The sequence below is a fragment of the Halichoerus grypus genome, chromosome 5 (assembly GCF_964656455.1).
Source record: "Halichoerus grypus chromosome 5, mHalGry1.hap1.1, whole genome shotgun sequence".
Taxonomy (NCBI): Eukaryota; Metazoa; Chordata; class Mammalia; order Carnivora; family Phocidae; genus Halichoerus; species Halichoerus grypus.
The window spans coordinates 154,286,101-154,307,322 of NC_135716.1; the positions used below are offsets into that span (position 1 = coordinate 154,286,101).

General features: G+C 48.8%; 1 protein-coding gene across 8 annotated transcripts in view; it reads right to left on the minus strand.

Moving 5' to 3' along the window:
- The window catches only part of SZT2 (SZT2 subunit of KICSTOR complex), a 49,736-nt gene that overhangs the window by 27,065 nt on the left and 1,449 nt on the right, over nucleotides 1–21,222 (minus strand). For 5 of the 8 annotated variants that reach the window (XM_036086054.2, XM_036086053.2, XM_078073277.1 and 2 more), the window contains exons 2-16: nucleotides 12,785–12,910; nucleotides 12,306–12,479; nucleotides 11,851–12,021; nucleotides 8,221–8,352; nucleotides 7,383–7,524; nucleotides 6,865–6,971; nucleotides 3,652–3,862; nucleotides 3,267–3,437; nucleotides 2,621–2,855; nucleotides 2,301–2,430; nucleotides 1,490–1,632; nucleotides 1,109–1,261; nucleotides 860–974; nucleotides 427–644; nucleotides 121–336 (exon numbers count right to left, since the gene is read on the minus strand). In XM_036086054.2, the coding sequence (XP_035941947.2) occupies nucleotides 121–336; nucleotides 427–644; nucleotides 860–974; nucleotides 1,109–1,261; nucleotides 1,490–1,632; nucleotides 2,301–2,430; nucleotides 2,621–2,855; nucleotides 3,267–3,437; nucleotides 3,652–3,862; nucleotides 6,865–6,971; nucleotides 7,383–7,524; nucleotides 8,221–8,352; nucleotides 11,851–12,021; nucleotides 12,306–12,479; nucleotides 12,785–12,910 (2,444 nt within the window). Of the gene's footprint in view, nucleotides 1–120; nucleotides 337–426; nucleotides 645–859; nucleotides 975–1,108; nucleotides 1,262–1,489; nucleotides 1,633–2,300; nucleotides 2,431–2,620; nucleotides 2,856–3,266; nucleotides 3,438–3,651; nucleotides 3,863–6,864; nucleotides 6,972–7,382; nucleotides 7,525–8,220; nucleotides 8,353–11,646; nucleotides 11,666–11,850; nucleotides 12,022–12,305; nucleotides 12,480–12,784; nucleotides 12,911–21,222 lie in introns of those variants that run through there. The other 3 variants (XM_078073275.1, XM_036086056.2, XM_078073276.1) reach the window with 3 other exon arrangements.

Below are 21,222 nucleotides of genomic sequence, written 5' to 3' on the forward strand. Positions count from 1 at the left end.
GCGGCACAGGGGCTCAGAGACGGCCAGGGTCTGACGTAGCCTTTCTGCCAGGGCCGAACCCAGAGTCTACACCTGCTCTCTCCCTGCCCCAAGCTGCCCGGCGGGGCCCGGGTGACGTACTCAGTGAGGATGGACAGGAGCTGTGCAATGGCGCTGAGTGGCAGTGCGGGGGCCAGGCCCGATGGGACGCTCCAGAGCCAGCGCTGATGGTAGAGGTAGCGGGACAGCGACGCTAGGCTAGAAGAGGCTGAGCGGCCTGACACCAATGGCAGTGGCCCTGGTGGCTCCAGTGTCAGTAAGAAGGGTGCCCGGTAGTCCAGGGGTAGCTTCTCATACCTGGGCAATAGAGGCAACCCCTCGATCTCCACTCGGACCCAGCTGAGCCCCAGCCTGAGCCCCAGCCCGGGCCCCAGCTTCTACACCAACCTGATGAGTAGCTTGTCCAGGGGCTTATGCAGGACCACAAGGCAGGGCCGGTCAGACAGGGCCTGCTGCGGGCCCAGCATGGGGGGGGACTTGGAGGGAGAGCTGCCCCCACCAATGCCCCCCAGCCCTTTCCGTTTGACCTTGGGTGTTGGCTCCTTGCTTTGCACCCGGTGGGGGAAACGCAGCCGCAAGATCTCTTCCCGTAAGCCTGACACGATCTGGGGGAGAAATGTGATCAGATCCTCTTAACCCCGTCCCCTCTAGGTCTGGGAGAAGGGGCCCCCAGACAAGGTGAGAGAGCCCTCTACTCCAAGCATTCCTTGATCTGGGGGCTCCTCTCTCCACTGGCCCTGGCCCTGTATGGTGTGGGGAGAAAGAGTCAGTCCACCCTCCAGGGCTCCTGGGTCTGGAAGTCAGTCAGGGCCCAGCTCACCTTGTGTCGGGCCTGGGCCGGTGTGCCGATGGGAAAACCCAGGCGAAGGACCATGCACGGGGCCTTGGAAATGATGCGGACCATGTAGAAGGAGGAGGGGGGCTGGTCGGGGGCACTAGGGAGAAATGGGGGTCAGTGAGCAGCTCTAGGCTGTCAGTGGGCTGAGAAGGAGCGGTAAGGTCTGGGGTTAGAGGAAGAGATGTGGGATGCGGTGGAGGGGGAGGAGCGAGGGCCCATCACTTTGCACACCTGGAGAGCAGCTTCACATAGGAGTAGCCCTCGACCAGCACGAAGCTGCTCCAGTCCCGAAGCAGAGAGGTCAGCGAGGAGTGTGAGATCCTGCACTGCACGGTGCTGTAGCGCCCGTTGCTGCCGGGGGTGTGCAAGTGCTTGGGGATGGGTCTGGAAGAGCGGTGTGGGCCGAGCTCAGACCTCGCAGCCCCAGGCTTGGAGGCAGAGAACAGACTGCTGGTCTCTCTCTGCCAGGTCCCGTCTGAGGATGTGGGCGTGGGTAACCAGGAAGGCTGGGGAAGGGTCATCATTCTTCCTTGGCGCGGTGGGTGAGGGCTCATCTGCTGCCCCCTCCTTCCCCAACCCTCCCTGTCCCCTCAGCCCACAGAGGATACCCACGTGTCGTGCTCCAGGATGAGCACCAGGCGATGCATGTGCAGCCAGCGCTGCCAGGAGTTGGCATCCATGGACAGCACTGGCTTCCAGTAGGCCGCAAACTGGGCGTGGGAGGAGTCGGACCCACTGTGCTGAAGGGAGAGCACCTGGGGACGGGAAGGACTGCCCTGTAGGAGCATTCATGGAGAAACAGGGCACGAGGGCCAACCGGCAAACAGGACCGTGGGGTCCAGGGGTCAGAGAGGAGCTCAGAGCCCAGCCTGGGACAGGAGCAAACACAGAGGCCTCTAGGATGAAGGCCAGATTGGGAGGAGCCCAGAGACAGACTGGGTGGCCCTTTAAGCTAAACCCAGGCAAAGGGTGAGGCGGCTGCGTGCTAGCAAAAGCTGCGCCTGGCGGTGCGAGGCTGACGTCCGTGGGCCGAGGGTGAAGTCAGCACAGGACAGAGGAAGCTACGGTCTTCAGGCAGTGCACGGTTCATGGTGGTTGGCACTGGTGGGAAATGGGTGAGGCTGCCGGGAGAGGCTAGAATACTCCACGTGGAGATGGGGCGAAGGGGCTCGTGGGAACCTCTGCGTTCTCCAAGTCTTTACGTCTGGCACCGGGGGTCTGCTGAGGACAGCCTCTCTCTATAGATCCTTCTCTGTCAGGAACTTGGAAGGAGGGAGGAGAATTGCTCTCAAGGCTAAAGCTTAGGAATTTTGGTTTAGGTTGAGAGGGAAGGAAAAAGAAGGTGGCTCTGGGCTCTAGAAGCTGTGCTAGTCTGAGCCTGGACGGGTGTGGAGTGGGGCTGCCGAGCATCAGAACCACTCACCGGGGTGGCAGAGCCGGGCGGGATATAGAAGAGCGGCACTCCACTCTTGGTGCTGTCAGGAAGCGTGAAATGTTCTGGGACTGAAGAGAAAGACTGAAGGTGGGCTAGCATCTGGTCCGTCTGGTTAATGCTGCAGAGCAAGGGTCAACCCTGAGCCACCCCTGACTCCAGTGGGCACAGAGGAAGGGAGCCCCAGGGGGACGTGGGACCCTGGACACAAGCCTGGGCCTCAGGGGGGCTCTCACCAGCTCCCAGTTTCACACCTCTGTCTCCCCACACAACAAACGGGGCATCACTCACTGAGCGGTGACCTCATTCACCTCTGCAGCGTGTTCCAGAACCGTCGGATAACGTGGGTACGATAGAGTGAGCGAATGGGTTGCCTTAGTGCACAGGAAACGTCATGCAGAATGTCATAGCCCCCTTCCATTGTCACTTCCACCCGTGTTCCTCGAGGGCCCTCAGGCTCCAGGGGCCAGGGCGCCACAGCCACATACTCGATGCGCATGTTGTGTTTCCACAACAGCACGAGCTTCACCTCCAGCTGAGACCCTCCTTCAGGGGAATCAGGAGACTAGTTAGGGGAAGAAGGCATAGGACTCCAGCCTGGGACTGAGTTCTATCCAAAAGCCCCACCAACCTCCTGGAACTCTAGCCTGGCTAAAGGTTCCAAGCACAGTTCCAGAGATTGCAGGCCTAGAGCCTGCCAACTGCCACAAACAGAAGTTTGCAGCAGTGATGTGAAAACAGAGTCAAGTTCAGGACACCACACCACCCTCCGATGACCCACCCCTGGCAAAGATAGACCCGGGAGGCTAAATGATAAGAGAACGAGGCCCTGAAGGCAGCTCAGAACCCACTTGTCTCCAATGACAAGCAGAATCTCACGGGTGATACCTAGGCGCCTTCCGCTTGGTCTGGCAGGTCTGAGGCTTGCGAGACGGGGCAGAGGCTAGTGACCCTCACCTTTGGCCAGTGTGACCTCTCGGACACTGTAACCCTCTCGAAGCCGTACAGACACTGTGCTGACCAAGTCAGCAGGCACCTCCTTCTCGGTGTGCTTCTTCCGACGTAGAGCCAGGGCAGGGTTGCTGCTTGCGGAGACCAGGTGCTCATTAAACAGGCGGTGCTGAGAGCCTAGAAGACCAGTGAGGTGAGGGAGGGGCGGGTGGCTATCCGTGAGCTGACAGAGAGCTGGGGGGTTGGGGGGGGCTATGCTGCCATCCCAGGGGAGAGAACCGTGCCAGAACAGTCAGCCCCAGGCCCGAGCTCAGGGACCCCTTCCTGCATCACCTCCGTGTCCATGCTACACTCCCCAGCCCCCCACCCCTGGCCCCAGTCTGCCCCTCACCGCAGTAGTACTCGGGGTTCAGGGCTTCTCCACTGCGCAGGAAGGAGTAGAGGAGAAATGCCCGGTGGTAGACAGTCAGACCCAGGCTGCCTGGTTCCGGCTCAGGACAAGTGGACAGGTAAGAACCAAATGTGGCCATTGCGATGAACTTCATCAATTCCACGTTGGGCACGTGGCCAAAACTGCAGTCATAGGAGTAAACTCCTCCCACCTAGAGAAAATGAACAATAAGAGGCCTACCTCCAAAACAGGCACCCGAGAAAGAAGTAAAAATAAGAGTGGAAGAGATTGGGTTGGTGGCTATTCCCACCCCTGGGGACCACAAAGCAGGAAGTGGGTCAGTGTTCTCCTGGGACAGACCACTGCTCTGCAACTTTCCTTCCCTGGGCCCCTGGCTGAAGCCACACCCTTTTGCAGGACATCAAACGCCAGATTGCACCACTCACTAAAGATTTTGAGAACTGGTTCACTGGCTTCCTGTTACCATCGGAGGGACTTTAGTGTCTCTAAAAAAAGTGCTTTCAAACCTTAGGGTTTGAAAACCTGGGGATTTTGTTAAAATGCAATAGGTCTGGGGTGGGCCTAAGATTTTCCATTTCTAACGAGCTCCCTGGTGATGCCAACGCTGCCAGTCCATGGACCATACTGTGAATACTAAGCCCGTAGATCAGAGATGGGCAAACTACATATAAGCTGTGGGCCAAATCTAGCACATCACCTGTTTTCGTGAACAGGTTTTACTGGAACACAGTCATGCCCATCACCTTGTCTACGCCTGCTCTGACACTACAAGAGCAGAGCTGAGTAGCTGTGACAACCGTATGGCCAGCAAAGCTTAAAGTATTACTAGCTGGCCCTTGACAGAAGATGGTGACAGACCAGCTCGAGATGTTTCATTCAATTCCTTGACCTCTCTGTTCCTGAGCCCTCATCTCCAGGAACTCCCTCTATTCCACTCGCCTGCCCGCTGCCTACACGCTGGCCCTTGGCTTCTCTTGGACCCACTTCATTTTTGCAATTTCAATTGCCACATCCTACCGATTACGCACCATTATACCCCTTTGGATTTCTTCCATCCTCCTTCTCCTGCCGCTCTTTGACCTCATTAAGACGGCCAGCCCTTGAACCTCTGCTTTCCAAGTCTATCCCTGGCCCTCTTGATTGGACTCTGCTTTGACTTCCAAACCCCAGCGAGGAGCACAACCTACCCACAGGACCCCAACTGGAGAAAGGGGCACTGTTGTCTAGGTTGGCACCACACGGGAACACGTGACACCCAGCCCAGCAAGCCCTTCAGGGCTGTCCTCAACACGGTTCTCCCCGATGCTGGCCGCCCCTCCTCACAGTACTCACCCCCACCTTTTCCTTCAGAGAGGGACGGGAGGCCCTCGGTCCAATTCATCCCCATCGTCACTTCTATCCTTCTAGTTTCAAAGGAAGAAAGGACTCCTCTCCACTCCCAAAGGGTCCTTCGATCTACTTCTTTGAGCCAGTGCCCTCTTGTCAACAGAGAGACTTTACTCCATTAGGCCTCCTTTTCTTTCCCTTATTTTCAAACTCTGCTTCCTCACGGGTCCTTAGAAACGGGCTGAAAGTCTCTAGCTTCAAAACCAAACTGACAGAACAAAGCACCTGCCTCTTCTGCCCTGCACTTCCCTCCAGCTTCCATTCTCTCCTGCCCCCACCTGATCTGAATAGCCACAGTCCTCGTGTCTGCTTGTCTCCGCTTCCTTCTCTCCCACCCATTGCAATCACTTCCCTTTGCCACCTCTTCACCGAAATGGCCTGAAAAAGGTCCCGGTGGCGTCTTCATTGCCAAATCAAGAGGGTGCTTTTCATTCCTCATTTTACCCGATCAGTCTGCTGCATCTCACACTGTTAACTGCTGCTCGGACTTCTCTGACATGAGAATCTCCTGGTTCTTGTCTGATTCTTTCCCTTCCTTCTTTGCTGGGCCCCCTTCTTATGAAAAACCTCTCAACACTGGTATTCCCCAAGGTTCTTCAGGGGCCCTCTTCTCTGCTCAATTGCCATCTGCAGGCTGACAAAACCTAACTCTCTCAACTAATGCTGTCTCCTGAGTACCAGATCTGCATATCCAACTGCTAACTGCTATGAAAAGCAGCCGTCTATGACATAATTATGCACTCTGCTGAGCACTTTAAATGCATTGTCTCACTCAACGAGGGAGGCACTGTTATAATCTCCACTTACAAATGAATCCGACCAAGAATCAAGTGATGTGCGCAACGTCACACAGCTAGTAAGTGGAGCAGGCATGCCTAACCCCAAAGGTGATGCTTTCTGCTGCTATCCTGTTGACCCACAGGTGCCTCAAACGCAACATGCACAAACCTGCTTTTATCATCTTGTCCTCATTCCACCCCAGCTGCTTCTCTTCCCATTTAGCTCTGCCAGCAACCCAGTCACCACTGAGGTCACAAACGTGGGAGACATCCTTGACCTCTCTTTCTTGCTCACCCCTCACACCTTGCTAATTGTAAGTCATGTTGACTACCTCTTCGTTTTCTCAATTCTATCCCCTTGTCTCTTACCCGTTATTCCCCTAATTTAAGCCCTGTTCCTCTCTTACCTTGAGCACTGCAATTATTAACGCCCCTGCTTCCACTCCTGCCTTCACGCAGCAGCAAGAGTGACCTTTATAAAACGTAAACCCAACTAGTGACTTTCCTTGTGCTTCCCTCCATCACCCACAGAATTATCCTGAAGTGTCTTAATACAGCAGAACCAGCTTTTCATGTTCTGGCCAATGCCTACCCTGTGGTCTTGTTTCCCAGAGCACTTTGCTTCCCACCCTATGGCCCATCAATCCAAATTGGCTGTGGTTTGCTGAATATTCCTATTCTTTCCTTTGCTCAAGCCAGTTTGAGTTGGGTTTTCTGATCCGTGCAATCAAAACAGTGATGACTAATCTAACAGGGGAGATGAGGCTGGACATGACTGTCAGATTTCAAATTCAGCACTCTTTTTCCTATAACATGCTGTCTCCCCACACCCTAAGGACGAAGATGAGAGTCCTCTCCCACCACTGCCACCTACCCTGTTCTAGACATGACACCTATGCACCCCACTAACACACAGACAACTATGTTATTGGCTTTACGTGGGAAATCATCACTTATAAGAAAGTAACCAGCCATGTCCAACTTTGTGACATACTACACTTCCCTCTCCTTCCTACAAAGTCCTCACCTGCACAAAGGAACAAGCCACGGTGCCACTGCGGAGCTGGTTCAGCAATGTCTCACAGACAGCAACATCAGGGACACTGGTCACCCCATCTGTGATCACGATGATACCTGGAGCAGGAAACATTGGACAGACCTGGGGACGCTGACCAGATCAAAGTCACAGGGGGGCATCCAACTGATAGGGCCCTGAAGACCTCGGTGCCCACCAACCGATGTGTTTTATGATCTGCAAACACCCTTCCTTCTTCCCTTCCGTCCTGCTTCTCCCTCCTGAGTGCTGGATCTCAGTGTCCTAAGTGATGTCCTTGGAGCTCTACTCCTTCCCACTAGGGTCCCTGATGGTTGTCAGAGCTGATAATATTTGAGAGATACACTCATGCACATTCACCTTCCTCAAACAAGGAGACAGATCCTCTTCCCGGGGACCCACTGGTGCCCTGGAACCTTGATGGATACTGATAATGTCCCCTTCTTATACCCTCCTATTTCCCCAACCCCACCAACATTCCTTCTACTGACCTGCACTAGAGTTTGAGGGGAGCAACTGCAGTGCCAAGATGCCCTGACGAATCATACTGACCAGCCCAAGATCAGCTGTCACCATGGAGACTCCCACCTTCCGGCCTGGGGGCTCCCCTGAGTCTGGGGACTGGTCCTCTGCCTGGCCCAAATTACAGAAGAGACAGAATTGGTCAGACGGCATTAGTGTCCCACCCACAGCCAAGCCAGAATTTATAGCCCAGCACTGGCCAGGCCAGAGAGGCCTAATCCTCTGAGGAACCTCAATCTCCCGCTATGCAGCCGAGTCCTGACTGTGCTTGCTCTCCCAGGGTGTGCTCAGATGCCGACCCGCAGATGGACAGGGAGTCCGGCACCGGATGGAGCACCAGATTATACTGAGCAGGGTTCCCCACCTTTTGTCAATGAGGCCCCTTACCCAGAGTTTCCCATCACTACGATGAAATATTCTCTACATCAATCAAATTAAGTCTTCACACAGGTAGGACTCAATTTCCTTGGCTATTTCTAGGATATCCAAAGGAATGAGCAAGTGCATTCAAGTGAGTCCAAGCAGCTTTATCCCTGACTGTACAAAGTCCTAGAGAACAAAGCCACCCACAATCACCCTCTCAGATCCAGTAGGGGAGGAGATCTAGGACTGAAAACACACAGGCAAATCGCCTTCACATTTTCTCCCAGCAAGAGTGTGTGTCTTGGGGAATGTACCTGAGCCCTCCTCCAGGAGGGAACATGTTGTGTGTGCTCACCAGCAATTCTATCCCTGGCTCCTTCTCCCTTCTGTCCCTTAATAGCTCCTCTTTCTAAGTGGTCTCCGCCTGCGTTCTCTCGCACATACCTGACTCTGGGGGTCATACTGCTGCTGCAGCATGGTGGCCACTTTATCCTCAAAGAGACAGAGCTGCTCGTATACCTGCTGCAGGAATGCCTCCCGCTGGGAAGGGTCCAAAAGGCAGCCCTGCACCAGCACCTGAGAAGCACAAGGGAAAGACAAGATATGAGGGTCAGGGGGACACTGGAAAGTCCCCCTCTGGTCTCCCTATTTATTCTCCACAGCTACCTCTAGGCGATCCTGACTTTTCACCCAGGATCTCAAGTCAGCTAAATCCACAGCCAGTTCCTCTCTTATCAGATCATCTACTCCATCAGGGATATGGGGCCATTCGTGACCTTAACCTGGTTCACAATCTTCCTCTGCTTTCAGTCCCGCACACTGGGTTTCCCCAAGCTCCCGCATGGGGGTGCCCTAAGATTTTCCATCTCAGGTCACCAGACTGCCCCACCTCAGCCTGGCCAAGCCTTTGTCATTCTGACTCATGCTTTTTTATTCTTGTTGATTTCTAAGCATGGCACACAGAGGCGGCTCTGGACCTTTTCTCTTTTAGGTTCAAAATCATCTTCCCAGTGAGTGCTCCCTCCTTCCTTTTACCCTCAGCAGGTTAACTTCCACCCCCCTCTTCACAGAGAAAGGAAACCAGCCAATGGGAACTTCTGGCTTACTTTAACCAGAAGGGTGTACTACTCTCCAACCCACTGAAAATACCCACAATGTCTGCCCAATGTTTACATCTATCTATGTTTTTGTTGTTCTTTTGAGGCAAGAAAAGATCCCTCCTCTGCTTTTTTCCCCTAAAGCTAATCTCTCCAACTAAACTTGGACCTTTTGCCTAATACCTTCATTCTTTCTCCATGGGGTTCCTTTCCTCCTCCTTTCAACATAAATATAAGTGCCCCCACCCTAGAAATTTCACACAGGCCTGGAAGCCCCTGTGATCTCTCCTCTCTGTCAGGCCCCTACTATCTTCTCACATACACACTACTCCCCTGCCCCTGCCCTCCTGGGCAACAGCTACCTCTTCACTCCCTACTTGGGGCTGGGCAAGTGGGTGGTCACAGCCAGAAGAGAGGAGAGGGGGGGCTCTGTACGTCCACAGGCCTGACTATGAGAAGAAAAACAGGATCAGAGGAATAGTAGGAACTGGGGCTCTAAGGTGGGAAAGATGTTCACAGCGGTACTGTTTACAGGAATGAAAAGTGGGTCAACCCAAGAGTCCAACAATAGGGTTTGGCTAAATATAGAATGATAAAATGTGATAAAATATTAAGCCAGGCAGTAATTAAAAATCGTATTTTCAAAGAATACTTCCTGACAAGGAAAAATGCCCAGATTACACATTAAAAAAGCAGGACGTCAAACCATGCGAATCGCCTGATGTTTCTCCTCTCTTTGGATGGAGGGGTGGTAGTGAGCAAGGATAAACAAGTACTCAAAGACAAGAAAGAAATTCCATCAAATGTTCATAATACTTATTTCTGGGTGGCGTATTACTGGTGAGTTTTGTTTTTCTATTTTATGCATTTTTCAAATTTCCTTCAATGGACATACATTATTCTTGTGATCTTTTGTTTTGTTTTAAGGAACAGCAGGATACATCTTGGGGAAGGAAGCTAGCCTGGGGCTGACTCTGGGGTGGGGGGTAACCTGAGTAAGCCTCCTCTTTCTCCACAGCTGGTTCAGGGCCCACCTCTTCTCCAGGGCTGCAATCATCTTCTGCCCACTCCCCTCAGTACAGAATTTGTCCTCCAATCCATCCTCCCAATGTACAAATCTGATCCCATTACCGTCCATTTAAAAACCTTCCATTTTTAATAATAACTGAACAGTTTTAATAGCTAACATTTTTGCATGTTTTCCATGAGGCAGGCACTGTTCTAAGTGCTTGATATATATGAACTCAGTCACCATATGATATTGGTACTGTTAATATCCCTATTTTGGAAAAAAAGACAGATGTGCAGAAAGGTTAAGTAACTTGCATAAGGGCTCGCAGCTGGCAAGCAAATACAGGGGTATGTGAATCCAGTTCAGCGCTTGCATCATCACGCTAAACTCTTCTATAGAACAAAGGACAAGTTCTTAGCCATGACATTCAAAGCCTCTCATAATTCTGCCTCCACTTATCTCTCTCTTTTTTAAAAAAGATTTTATTTTTAAGTAATCTCTACACCCAGCGTGGAGCTCGAGCTCACAACCCTGAGATCAAGAGTTGCACGCTCCACCGACTGAGCCAGCTAGGTGTCCCTCTCTTTCTCTCTCTCATCTCCTCTTTACTACCCCTCCCCACCCCCACATTCAAGGTTACTGTGTCAAACAGAATTACAAAATTACTGTGTCAAAGGACACCTGTGATTGGGAGGGCCCTCTGTGGCTTTGCTTTTGGGCCCCTCTGTCTGGAAAGCCCATTTCCCCTTCTTTGAAGAGTTAACCTCAATCCTTCCTCCAGGATTCAGTTCAAATGCCTCTTTGTGCAGAAGTCTTTCCTGTTGCAGCCCCAGGCTTGGCTGGGTGCTCCTTCTCGGTGCTCCCACCGCACCTGAGTCATTACTTATCAGTGCCCTTATCACATTCAACTGGAATTACCTCCTTCAATATCTGTCTCCCCACCACTAAACTCTCAACTCCTCCCATCAGGACAGGGACAGTGTCTGATTCATCTGTGACTCCAGGACGTAGCCCAGGCCTTGCAGAAATCGGGCTTCGGTAAGCATCTGGCAAAATGAACCAAGCATTGAGTGATTACCTAACACCTATACCTTCCCTGTCTTGGCTATTAGTGCCTGCAAAGCTCGGCCTCTGCCTGGGGATGCAGCCTACAACCAACAGTCCTAACAGCTGTGCTAGAAAAGCACTTTAAACCACAGCAGACGGCTGGGATTCAGACATGCACCAATTGCCCTGTAGATTTCAGACCCTCAGGTGCCAGTTTGACAGCTAAGGTAACAACATGGCCATCAGGGACAGTTTCAGGGTAAGCCCCTACCAATGAATTGAGGGTGGTTAAGAGCAGATGAGGGGAAATTGGGCCACTGCTTATCTAAGCCCAAAACAGATATTCCAGTAACAGACTTGGCCATTGTCCAAAAGGAGTGTCTTGTGCCAGCCTGCCTGGGTGGTGGATAAGCCCTGCCATTATCTCTATGGTCAGTGTAACACCCAGCGGTTCACAAGGCCCTCACAGGAAATGACCCTCCTCTGTCCTTGGGAGAAATTATGTTTCTGGGTATTTGTTATATTTCAAAATCATAAAATTATTCTAAAAGATCATCTCCCAGAGGTAGTGCCAGGAGTTAGGATACAGAATTTGTCCTTCCAATCAAATTAGGAGGGTGGTGGTGGAGGCCTAAAACAGAGACCTCCAGTGGCCAGAACCACAGACTTACAGAAGAAGTGAGAGAGGCATTTGTCTCATCGAGGCCACCTGACCTAAAGCTCACGAGCAGGCTCTTGAAGAGCAGAGGAACAGATTCTTCTCGAGAGGAGAGACTCAGAGATGACTAGTAGAGAGGTTCAAGAAGCCGGCGGAGCTGGGGACTCCGGGCACAGACTGCAGAGATGGGACAAGGACTTGGTCAGTAGACCATCAGAGATGAGGTCTGAGGGTACAGACTTGGGGAAAGGGTGCACTACCTGGTGGGCCTGCAGGCCAATGATTGAGGAGTAGGCCTGGATGGTTACGTAGATCTCAGGCTGGAAGTCGAGGCAAGATCCGGGCACGCGGAAGGGTCGAAGCAGCCCGCCTAGGCAGCGGGAGAGGGCATGGAAAACTTCATCAAACAAGATCTCTCCTGTGGAATCATCCTGAGGGCAATGCAGAGAAAGATCTCTCAAGTGTAACCAAAAGCAGCCCAGAGCAGAAACAAGCAGCTTCCATGGGAATTCTTTTCTGAAGGTTGATCACACCCCCAAATACAGTGCCACGGATTGGGGGGGGGGGGTCTGTCTTTCAACACTCACCATTTAAAAGCCTGTTTCCTTCCTCCAATGGTAGGTTGGGATCCCTTTTCACTTCTCTCAGGCCTCTCCCTCTCTCCCTCACCCTCTACTCCCTCCTTTCCTCCCACTGTCTCCCCCCAACCCCTTACCACAATGCCAGTAGATGGGCTCAGGTCGAGCTCAATGACAAATCGATACTGCCAAGCCAGGAAGGTGACCCGGGTGGAAGGTACAAGGAGGAATGGCCTTGAGACCACTGGTTCATCTGGCTGCCACCCAGGGGGCAGGACACTGAGGACTTCCAACTCCTGCTCAGACTGGAGCTGACAATTAGGACAGAGAGAAAAACAAAGGGTCTGGGAAGAGTCACCCCTTTATTTCCAGGACCTGAACTTCTGTATCCAAAATGGCAAACCATTGGCGCCACCTCCTGTGACCCAACCATATATTCTTCCCGTCTGGAAAATTAAACAGCATTTCCCCTGTGGAATCATCTTGTGGGCAAAGTCACTTGCCCATCCTAGAATTGGACCCCTCAGAGTTAACCTCCCCTCCTGTTTCTAGGATCCTCTTAAAAAAGCAGATTCTTTTGGGCCAGCCCCTCGTATCCTGTGTTTCTGAGCCTCACCAGCATCTCCTGGGGTGTGGCCTGCACAGTTTGATGCAGGTGATTGAGGAACCAAGCCAGGCGGACATTTCGGGAGATTCGATAATCCTTTTTCATCAACAGGAACACCTGCCCAGCTTCTTCTACCTGGAGACAAAGAGACATTTAAAAATTTCTAACCATTCACTGAGTTCCTGGTATCCGCAGGTGACCGCACATGGAACATGTTCAAGGAGTTCATGACACGTGAGTGAGAGGCAAGGCAGCAGAGGCGAAAAGTTAACTCCCACCTCAGTGCATGGGATTCCCAAGGGCTCGGTTCTCTGCTCCTGCTCCCCCTACGTGGACTTCTAGGTTCATGAAGTGACCTTTTCACGTTATCTAACATTTAATAGGTGTTTCTCCTATAAGCCACGAGCTCGTTGAGGGCAGGGACTGTGCCTTGTTCTATTTCTGTGTCCCTATGTGTGGCAAATTGCTTACAACAGAGCAGATACTCAATATTGCTAGATGATTCCTCCTAAGAAGCCTTGACCACAGTGGCCACTAAAGGACTCTTCACTGGGTGACTAGCAAGCCTGCTGAATGCCTCAAAATCCAACTTCTTTGGGTCACAACCTACACTTTTCCCACCCTCCACACTTCTGAGCGGTCAGCACTCTAGACCCTTCCCACCACTGCCTCACAGCCGTTGACTCAACAGTGTCCTGCCAAGCATCAGCTCCCTTACCTGTGTCCTTGTCCTTCCATTCACAAGCCCTGCCAAGTCGTGATTCAGGATGGATTCGACATTCTGTCTTATCCACACACATACCACTGCCAGCTGCACTTCGACACGAAGAAACTTGTCACCTTGCCGTGCCACCTCTGGCGGGCCTTTACCCATCCTTTTACTTCTCCCTGCTGAGCAACCTCTCCTGTTTCCCCTAGAATGTTTCCCAATCTTTCAACCCCTGGAGTCCTGGCAGATAAACTCACCTACTGTCTCATGCAGAAAACAAGGGTCCACTGGTCTGAACTCCCCCGTTTCCTCCTGATCAAGGTTTATCTGAAATTCCTTTACTCCCTTTCTGAAATTCCTTTACTCCCTTACTCTAGCCTCTGATGAAAAGATTACTGTCCTCCTGGTTTACACAAATTGCAAATTGCTCGTCCTGGGTCCCTGACGGGTGAGGGGGAGTTGCCAGGCTACAAGCACTGAAGAGAGTGGTAGAAGAGAAATGAATAGAGGCCAGTGACTGCCTGTTAAGAAATGTGGTATGGAAAGGAAGGGAACTTTTTTTCCCCTAAGTGGGGGAATGGGGAGAAGGAATAGAAAAAGCCCTGGAAAAAACACTATGGAAGGGTGCTAGGGGCAGAGAGGAGGGTGGAGAGCAGAGATGAAAAGCCTTTCTTCTACAGGACAGAAGGCACACAGCAAAAGATGCAGAAACAGTCCCCAGGATGTGGCACGGGTTAGAACAGAAGGCAAGAAGAGGGAAGGCACTCCCATTCCTTGAGCACCTAGAATATATCTAACAGTCCCCTGGAGAGGCTAAGTGCAAGAACTTCAGACTCAGACAGCCTGGCATGAGTCCCAATTCGGCCTCTTAGTAGCCTGTGAGGTCAGGGAAAGGGTACTTAACCTCCCCAAAGCTTCAGTGCCCTCATCTGTAAAATGGATCTAGTGTTGTTAAGTGGGTTAAGTGAAATCAGGTACATGAAGTGCTCAGCACTGTGCCTGGCACTCAGAAAGAATATGATACAAATTAACTATTACAGGTTATTACCAGGCACAATACAAGGCTCTTCACACAAGTACACTCATTCAGTCTGCACATAAAACATTTAACAGAAAAAAACTTGAGGTCCAAAAAGTGAAATGATTTAACACAATTAGTAGGTAGAGGATCAGAAGTCAAACCCAGGCCTCATGAGCCACAATGCCCAATGACTGAGAGTGACAAATGGATAAAACTGGGGAAAGAGCAGAAAAGATCTGGGGTGCCTGGATGGCTCAGTTGGTTGAGCACCTGCCTTCGGGTCTTGAGGTCCTGGGATCGAGCCCCACACGTCGGGCTCCCTGCTCAGGGGGGCAGTCTGTTTCTCCCTCTCCCTCTGCCTCCCCAGTCTCTCTTTCTAGTTCTCAAAGTCTTTTTTTAAAAAGCTTTTATTTATTTGTCAGAGAGGGAGAGAAAGTGTGAGCGCGCACACAAGCTGGGGGCGGGGGGGGGGCAGGCAGAGGGAAAAGCAGGCTCCCCAGTGAGCAAGGAGCCCCATGTGGGACTCGATCCCAGGACCCTGGGATCATGACCTGAGCTGAAGGCAGACGCTTAACTGACTGAGCCACCCAGGCGTCCCTAAAATCTTAAAAAAAAAAAAAGAATGATGTGTCTCTACAGGCAGAAAGGATGCTCTGGCATAATCAAAAAGATAAAAAAACAATTTAAACATCAATATGATGTGATTCAATATTATTTTGTGTTAGGTCTCTACACTAAAATCACACAACTCTCTATTATACTGTTTCCCTACACTGGGCTCAGGTAGGTGCTGGCCGGGATTTTGGATTTTATCACCAGAGTTAGGGCAAGCTACTGAATTTTTTTTTCAGCAGAGCAGTAACATTATATCTGCATTTAAAAAAATTCCCTCTAGCTACCATGTGATTCAGAAAGATCCCCTAACGACCAGGGGAGATGACCGTGGCCTAGACCAGAGCTACTCAAAGCAGCCATTCTGGGAACTGTGAGACTGGTCCCCCATGAGACAGCAGTTGTGCCAGAATGTAAAGCCAGCACTGCCTTTCATTGAGAAAGCCTGGTTTTACACACACACACAGTCAGCTAAACTAACTTTCAAGACAAGTGAGCTTAGCTGCCATTTTAAGGAATCTTTGGAATAAGACAAAAATTGGTGATTAATTGGAAAGTAACAAAAAGGTGTCAAGGATGGCTAAGATAGCACTGGAAACCAGTAAGCTGCAGAATGATTTCCAAGTTAAGTAGAAAAATCAGATATAGGTATTTACCATCACTTCTAACCACCATTCCCCAAAAAGGTCCCATCAGATTGTACACCCTCATTGCCAAGATGCTAGAAACAGAAAAGGGATCTACTGGTAAAGAAGGAAACTGAAGCAGTTACTTGCCCTCTGCCTGGCCCTTGGTCTCAGACTGGGATGCTCTCATAAACCAGTCAAGCTCTCTCTCAGGCCTGGCTGAGCTGGGTGTGGGTGTGAGATGAGTGCCCACTCTTGTCTAACTGCTGATGCTGGATCCCTGCCAAGGGTCTTATCTAGAAAAGGATAGGCTGGGGCTCGGAGTGTTATCAGAATAGGAAGGATCCCCAAATTCAGCAGTCCTGTTTATCACTCTATCCTCAGAGCCTACAGCAGTGCCTGGCACATCAGATGTTCCACATGATTTTGCTGAATAAGTGAATTCACCATATGTTCTAAGCAAAGCAAAGTTGATGTTTAAAACTAATAATCAGGGGGCGCCTGGGTGGCTCAGTTGGTTAAGTGTCCAACTCTTGATCTCAACTCAGGTCTTGATCTCAGGGAGATCAAGTGATTAAGTAGGCTCAGTGTGGAACCTACTTAAAAAAAAAATCAAAACTAATGATCAGTACAACTCTTCTCAAGGTGAGATAATATTAACACTAATCTCGGTACTATTTTCCTCTTGTTCTTCTTTGGTAGTTAGTGAAGACTTCTTTCCAAACACCAATCTGTTTCAGCTATGCAAGGAAACACCAAAGGGAGTTTGGGCCCCAACTGAGCCGGGTTAAACAGGGGAGAACGCATGTCCATGGGTCAGCACCGTAAGAACAACTGGGAACAATTGCTTATTCCATCTTCTAGGACTAAAATCTTGGCGATTCTGGGTTTAATGGATGAATCTTTCTATGATTCCCTACACTGTTAGGTACCTCCATCAGGCATTCACAAGGCAGTCTATAACTCTTCTTCATAGCACCCACCAGTTTGTAATGAAGAATTTGTGTATTTCATAATGTCTGTTTCCCCTACAAGTCTGGAAGCTCCAGGGAGGTAGAAGTTGTGACTATATACTGTTCTTTGCTGTATCCCTAGCAACTAGCACAGTGTCAAGACACACTAGGTGTTCAAATATTTGAATGAATGTATAAATGCGGGAAATTGCTCTCATAAGCTTTATTTATTCTCTTTTCTGTTTCAAGCTATGTTCTGAATTTCTTACCAGTGATTCCTAGTTTTTCACTGTTATCAACATCTGCTCTTTGTTGTTCAAGAGTTCCTGTCCTTCTTCCATCTACTTTATGGAAAAACTAGCCTATTTTATTGTTTGGAGTTTTCCTTTGCTTCCACGAAAGTTGTTTTTACCAGGTTTTCACTAATATGTGGTTTTCTAATATTCTCTCTCTCTTTTTTTAAACTGTTCTTGGAATCTGGGGAGGGGATGCTGGTGTGGGTTCTAATAGATTTGTTTTGAAAGTATGCTTTGATAGCTAAGCCTCTGGGCTTGAGCTTTAGTTTCCTCCTCTATAAAATATGATCACCTCCCCAATGGCATGTAAAAGGATAAATGCATGTATTAGTGTAACAATAACAAGTAATTAATCGAAAAGGTGCTTCTCTAAGTCAGGAAGGAGTCCTGCATAGCCATTCACCAGCTTTTTTGCTCTTCTCCAGTTCCCTGGCATTTTTGGGTGTTTCCTCACACTAAGCCAAAATGTCTTCTTGATATAATCTTGACCCATCCTTGAGATCTGTTTTCTTGAAAACATCTAAACCACTGTTGGTTTTACCTCCTAAGGTCCCACAGGAAAGTCTGACCCTCTGCCAAAGGAGAATCTATCAAACTTCTGAGGGCAGTCCTGAGTCTCTGCTTCTCCATAGTAAACATCTCCCAAGTTCTTTAGGTATATCTCAAATGGCATGGTTTCCAGTTTCCTATTTTATTTCGTATATCATATGCCTATGAACACTAGCTGTCTCTTTTTCAACTTAAAATGTGGGGGCCAGAATGGAACACAATACCCAGGTGTGATCACAGATTCAGAGTCAGAATTCTAAGTTCTATTTGGAAGCTTTCCCATACCGTTGGCGCAGGCAACCTTCATGACTTTCTCACTTGCATTGCTGTTAAGACATATCCTCCATTCTGTCCTCATGCAGGCTTTTGGGACACATACAATTATTCAATTAGTCCTGTACATTGGATAAATTCAGTCTATTATTCTGTTGTGAGGCTCAGAGTGCTGTTTTGCCTTCTAGCAAATCTCTTTCCAGCTTAATTTCCCTCCTAATTTGATCACGATGCCATCAAGTCCTCATCCCGGTCCAAAGCGGACAAAGACAAGGTGAGTGTGCATTCATTCATTGATCAACAAAATTTATGGAGAGCCACCTACATGCTAGCACCAGGCTATGTCCTAAGGATACCATGGAAAGCAAAAATTGGCATTCTCTGCTCTCACAAAATTTACCCTATAATGGAGAAAAAAATTAATCAAATAATCACTCTAATTACTGTATTATTACAAACTGAGTAAGTGCACCAAAGGAGAATGTGGTTCTATGGTAGCATACAACAAAGTAACCTGACCCAGGCTAGATCTTAGGAGAAAGTGACCCTGAAGACTGAGGAGGGTTTGCTAGATGAGGATGGAAAGGGGGGATAAACCAGATGGAGGACACGTTCGGGGGCTGTGGTCTTAGAAACGTTCTTTAGATTACTAGTAGTTAGCAGGCTGCTTAATTCCACTACTGTACTGCTTCCATTTCTCTACCTTGTCTTTAAAGTTATTTTGAATGATGGACTAACTGCCCAAGGCCAAGCTGAAGCCCACCTAGTTCATCAACCAGTTCTTACAGAATCCATCTCTTGAAACCGGGGTGTTCGCTCAACATGAGCTTTGAAACCAGGGGCGTTTGCTCAACGTGAGCTTTCTCACAACATTCTCCCTCATCCACGATCCTTCGAAGTCAACAGCTATGTGTTCAAACCATCATCTCGAAGAGGTCCTCACATGCAAGATGTAACTGATCAGAACCAGAAAACTTAAGAATTAATTTAAGCAGCTAGAACAGTAGTTTTCAAAGTGTGATCCAAGGACCAGGTGCATCAGAATGGCCTGAGGTGCTTATTAAAATGCAGATTCCTGGGCACCACCCAGACCAACTGAATTTGAGTTGATAGGACTCGGGAACCTAAATTTAACAAGCTCCCCAAGGGATTCTTCCACTTTAATGTCTGACAATCTCTGAAATAGTTGTGTTCTCCCAGCATCCACACTCACATGGAGCTTCAATTCCCTGATATTTAATCCCAAGTCTGAAGTGCATTACTCTTGGAGGAAGTCTGGCAAAGAGAAAGCAGGGTTCTGGAGTCAGAGATCTGCATTCAAATCTGATTCTACTACTTGCTATCGATGTGAGCTTGGACAAGTTACTTCATTTTTCCAGGCCTCAGTCTCTTCATTGATAACATGTAGGTAAGAATATCTACTTCATAAGGATGTTGTTGCAATTAAACATGAGAATCCGGACAATGGGAGAAGAAGCCTAGCATTCTTTGGAACATTTATTGAGGCCTATATACCATGTATAACAAGATGAATACTACAATATTAGGCACTGTGCTGCATACCATGTATACCAGGATGAAGGAAACATCGGCCATCTCAATTTGTTGGCTTTTCTTTATTCTTTGCACATGTCCCTTTGTGGTTAAGGTATAATCAATCTTTGAAGCCTTTTCCAACCCTCATGCTATTTTCTGTTAACAGAATCCCGTGAGATAATTTAGACACTTTTCCCCCTTCCTTCCTACTGTGTGTATGTCAAAGTCCTGAACCTCTAGCATGGGCTCAACCTCACTCTTCTTTTCATCTCTCCCCAATCTCCCACCGAATTGGAGCACCTAGGATCTTTTAAACACTGGTTCTGCTGCTGCTTATTGGTATAAGGCCTTGGTGAAGTTACTTAAACTCTCTGTGCCTTAGTTTCCTCATCTGTGACATCGGGAAAGTAATAATGCCTATTTCATGGAGATTTTACAAGGACTAGGTAATACTCAGTAAGCACTCCGGAAGTGTTAGCTACTCTCATTGTCACGCTGCACTCACATTAGCAGCTGCTTCTTCTGTTCTCTGAAGGCTCTAAGCTCCTTCTCACCCCAGGATGTTCACTATTGCCTCTGCTCATGGCCAACTTCTACTCAGTCTTCAGGCTGAAATGTCATTTCTCTGAGAAGGCATCCCAGCCCCCCCCCATACTTCTTAACAGAGTCGGTTAAGAACCCCTTTTAAACACTCATTCACTCTGTAGTTTTCCTTTGCAGCCCTCATTATAATTCAGTGTTTGTTTACTCCATTAAAATAGGGGACATGTCTGTCTTACACTGCTCGGCATCCACCCTGATACTTGGCACAGTTCTGAGTCCATAGTAGCACTCATAAACCATTTTACGTATTTGATGAATAAACGATTTCTTAAATCTGACTATGCCCAATTTTTTCCTCTTGGGATTGTAACAACCTCTAAAAGTCAGTCACTTTTCTGCCCAGAGGCAGAACTCTTCACTCCCCTTACTTTCTGAGATAAAATTTTCAGAAATGCAGACCAAGAACTTAACACATGCTTAACTTTTGGCTGAATGAGACTCCCACAAATATGTGTCTTGACTCCAAGTTACTACAGATCTGCACTGATCAATACTGTAGCCACTACCAAATGGGGCTACTGAGAACCTGAAATGTTGCTAGTCCAATAGTCCAAAATGAGATGTGCTGTTAAGTGTAAAATACATGCTGGATTTTAAAAATTTGGTAAAAAAAAGAATGATAAATATCTCATAATTTTTAATATTTATCACATGTCAAAATGGTAATATTTTGGAAATGTAGAATTAAATAAAATACATTACTAAAATTGACTTCTTTTTACCATTTTAAATGTGGCTACTAGAAAATTTACATATATGGCTTGTGTTAGATTTCCATTGGACACTGCTGGTTTTTTTAAAGATTTATTTATTTATTAGAGGGGGGAGGGGCAGAGAGAGGGAGAGAAAGGATCTCAAGCAGACTCCCCGCTGAATGTGGAGCATGACCTGGGGCTGATCTCATGACCCTGAAATCATGACCTGAGCAGAAATCAACAGCCATATGCTTAACCAACTGAGCCACCCAGGTGCCCCTGGGCAATGCTGTTTTAGATTACCTGCCTAAAAGGTATGTTGTATTTCCCTACAACATCCTCCCATTTCCTCTCATCTTAATCCTTAGAGAGATGTACTTCGAATTCTTTCCTTCTTTCTCAATCTTGGTATTTCTGATGCATGGGCTATTCCACCATCCCTGTGGAACATGTCTGATTCTTTTAGTTTTTGTTTTTTCCTAAAGATTTATTTACTTATTTGAGGGGGGAAGGGGAAGAGGGAGAGGGAATCTCAAGCAGACTTCCTCCCAATGTGGGACTCGATCTCACCACC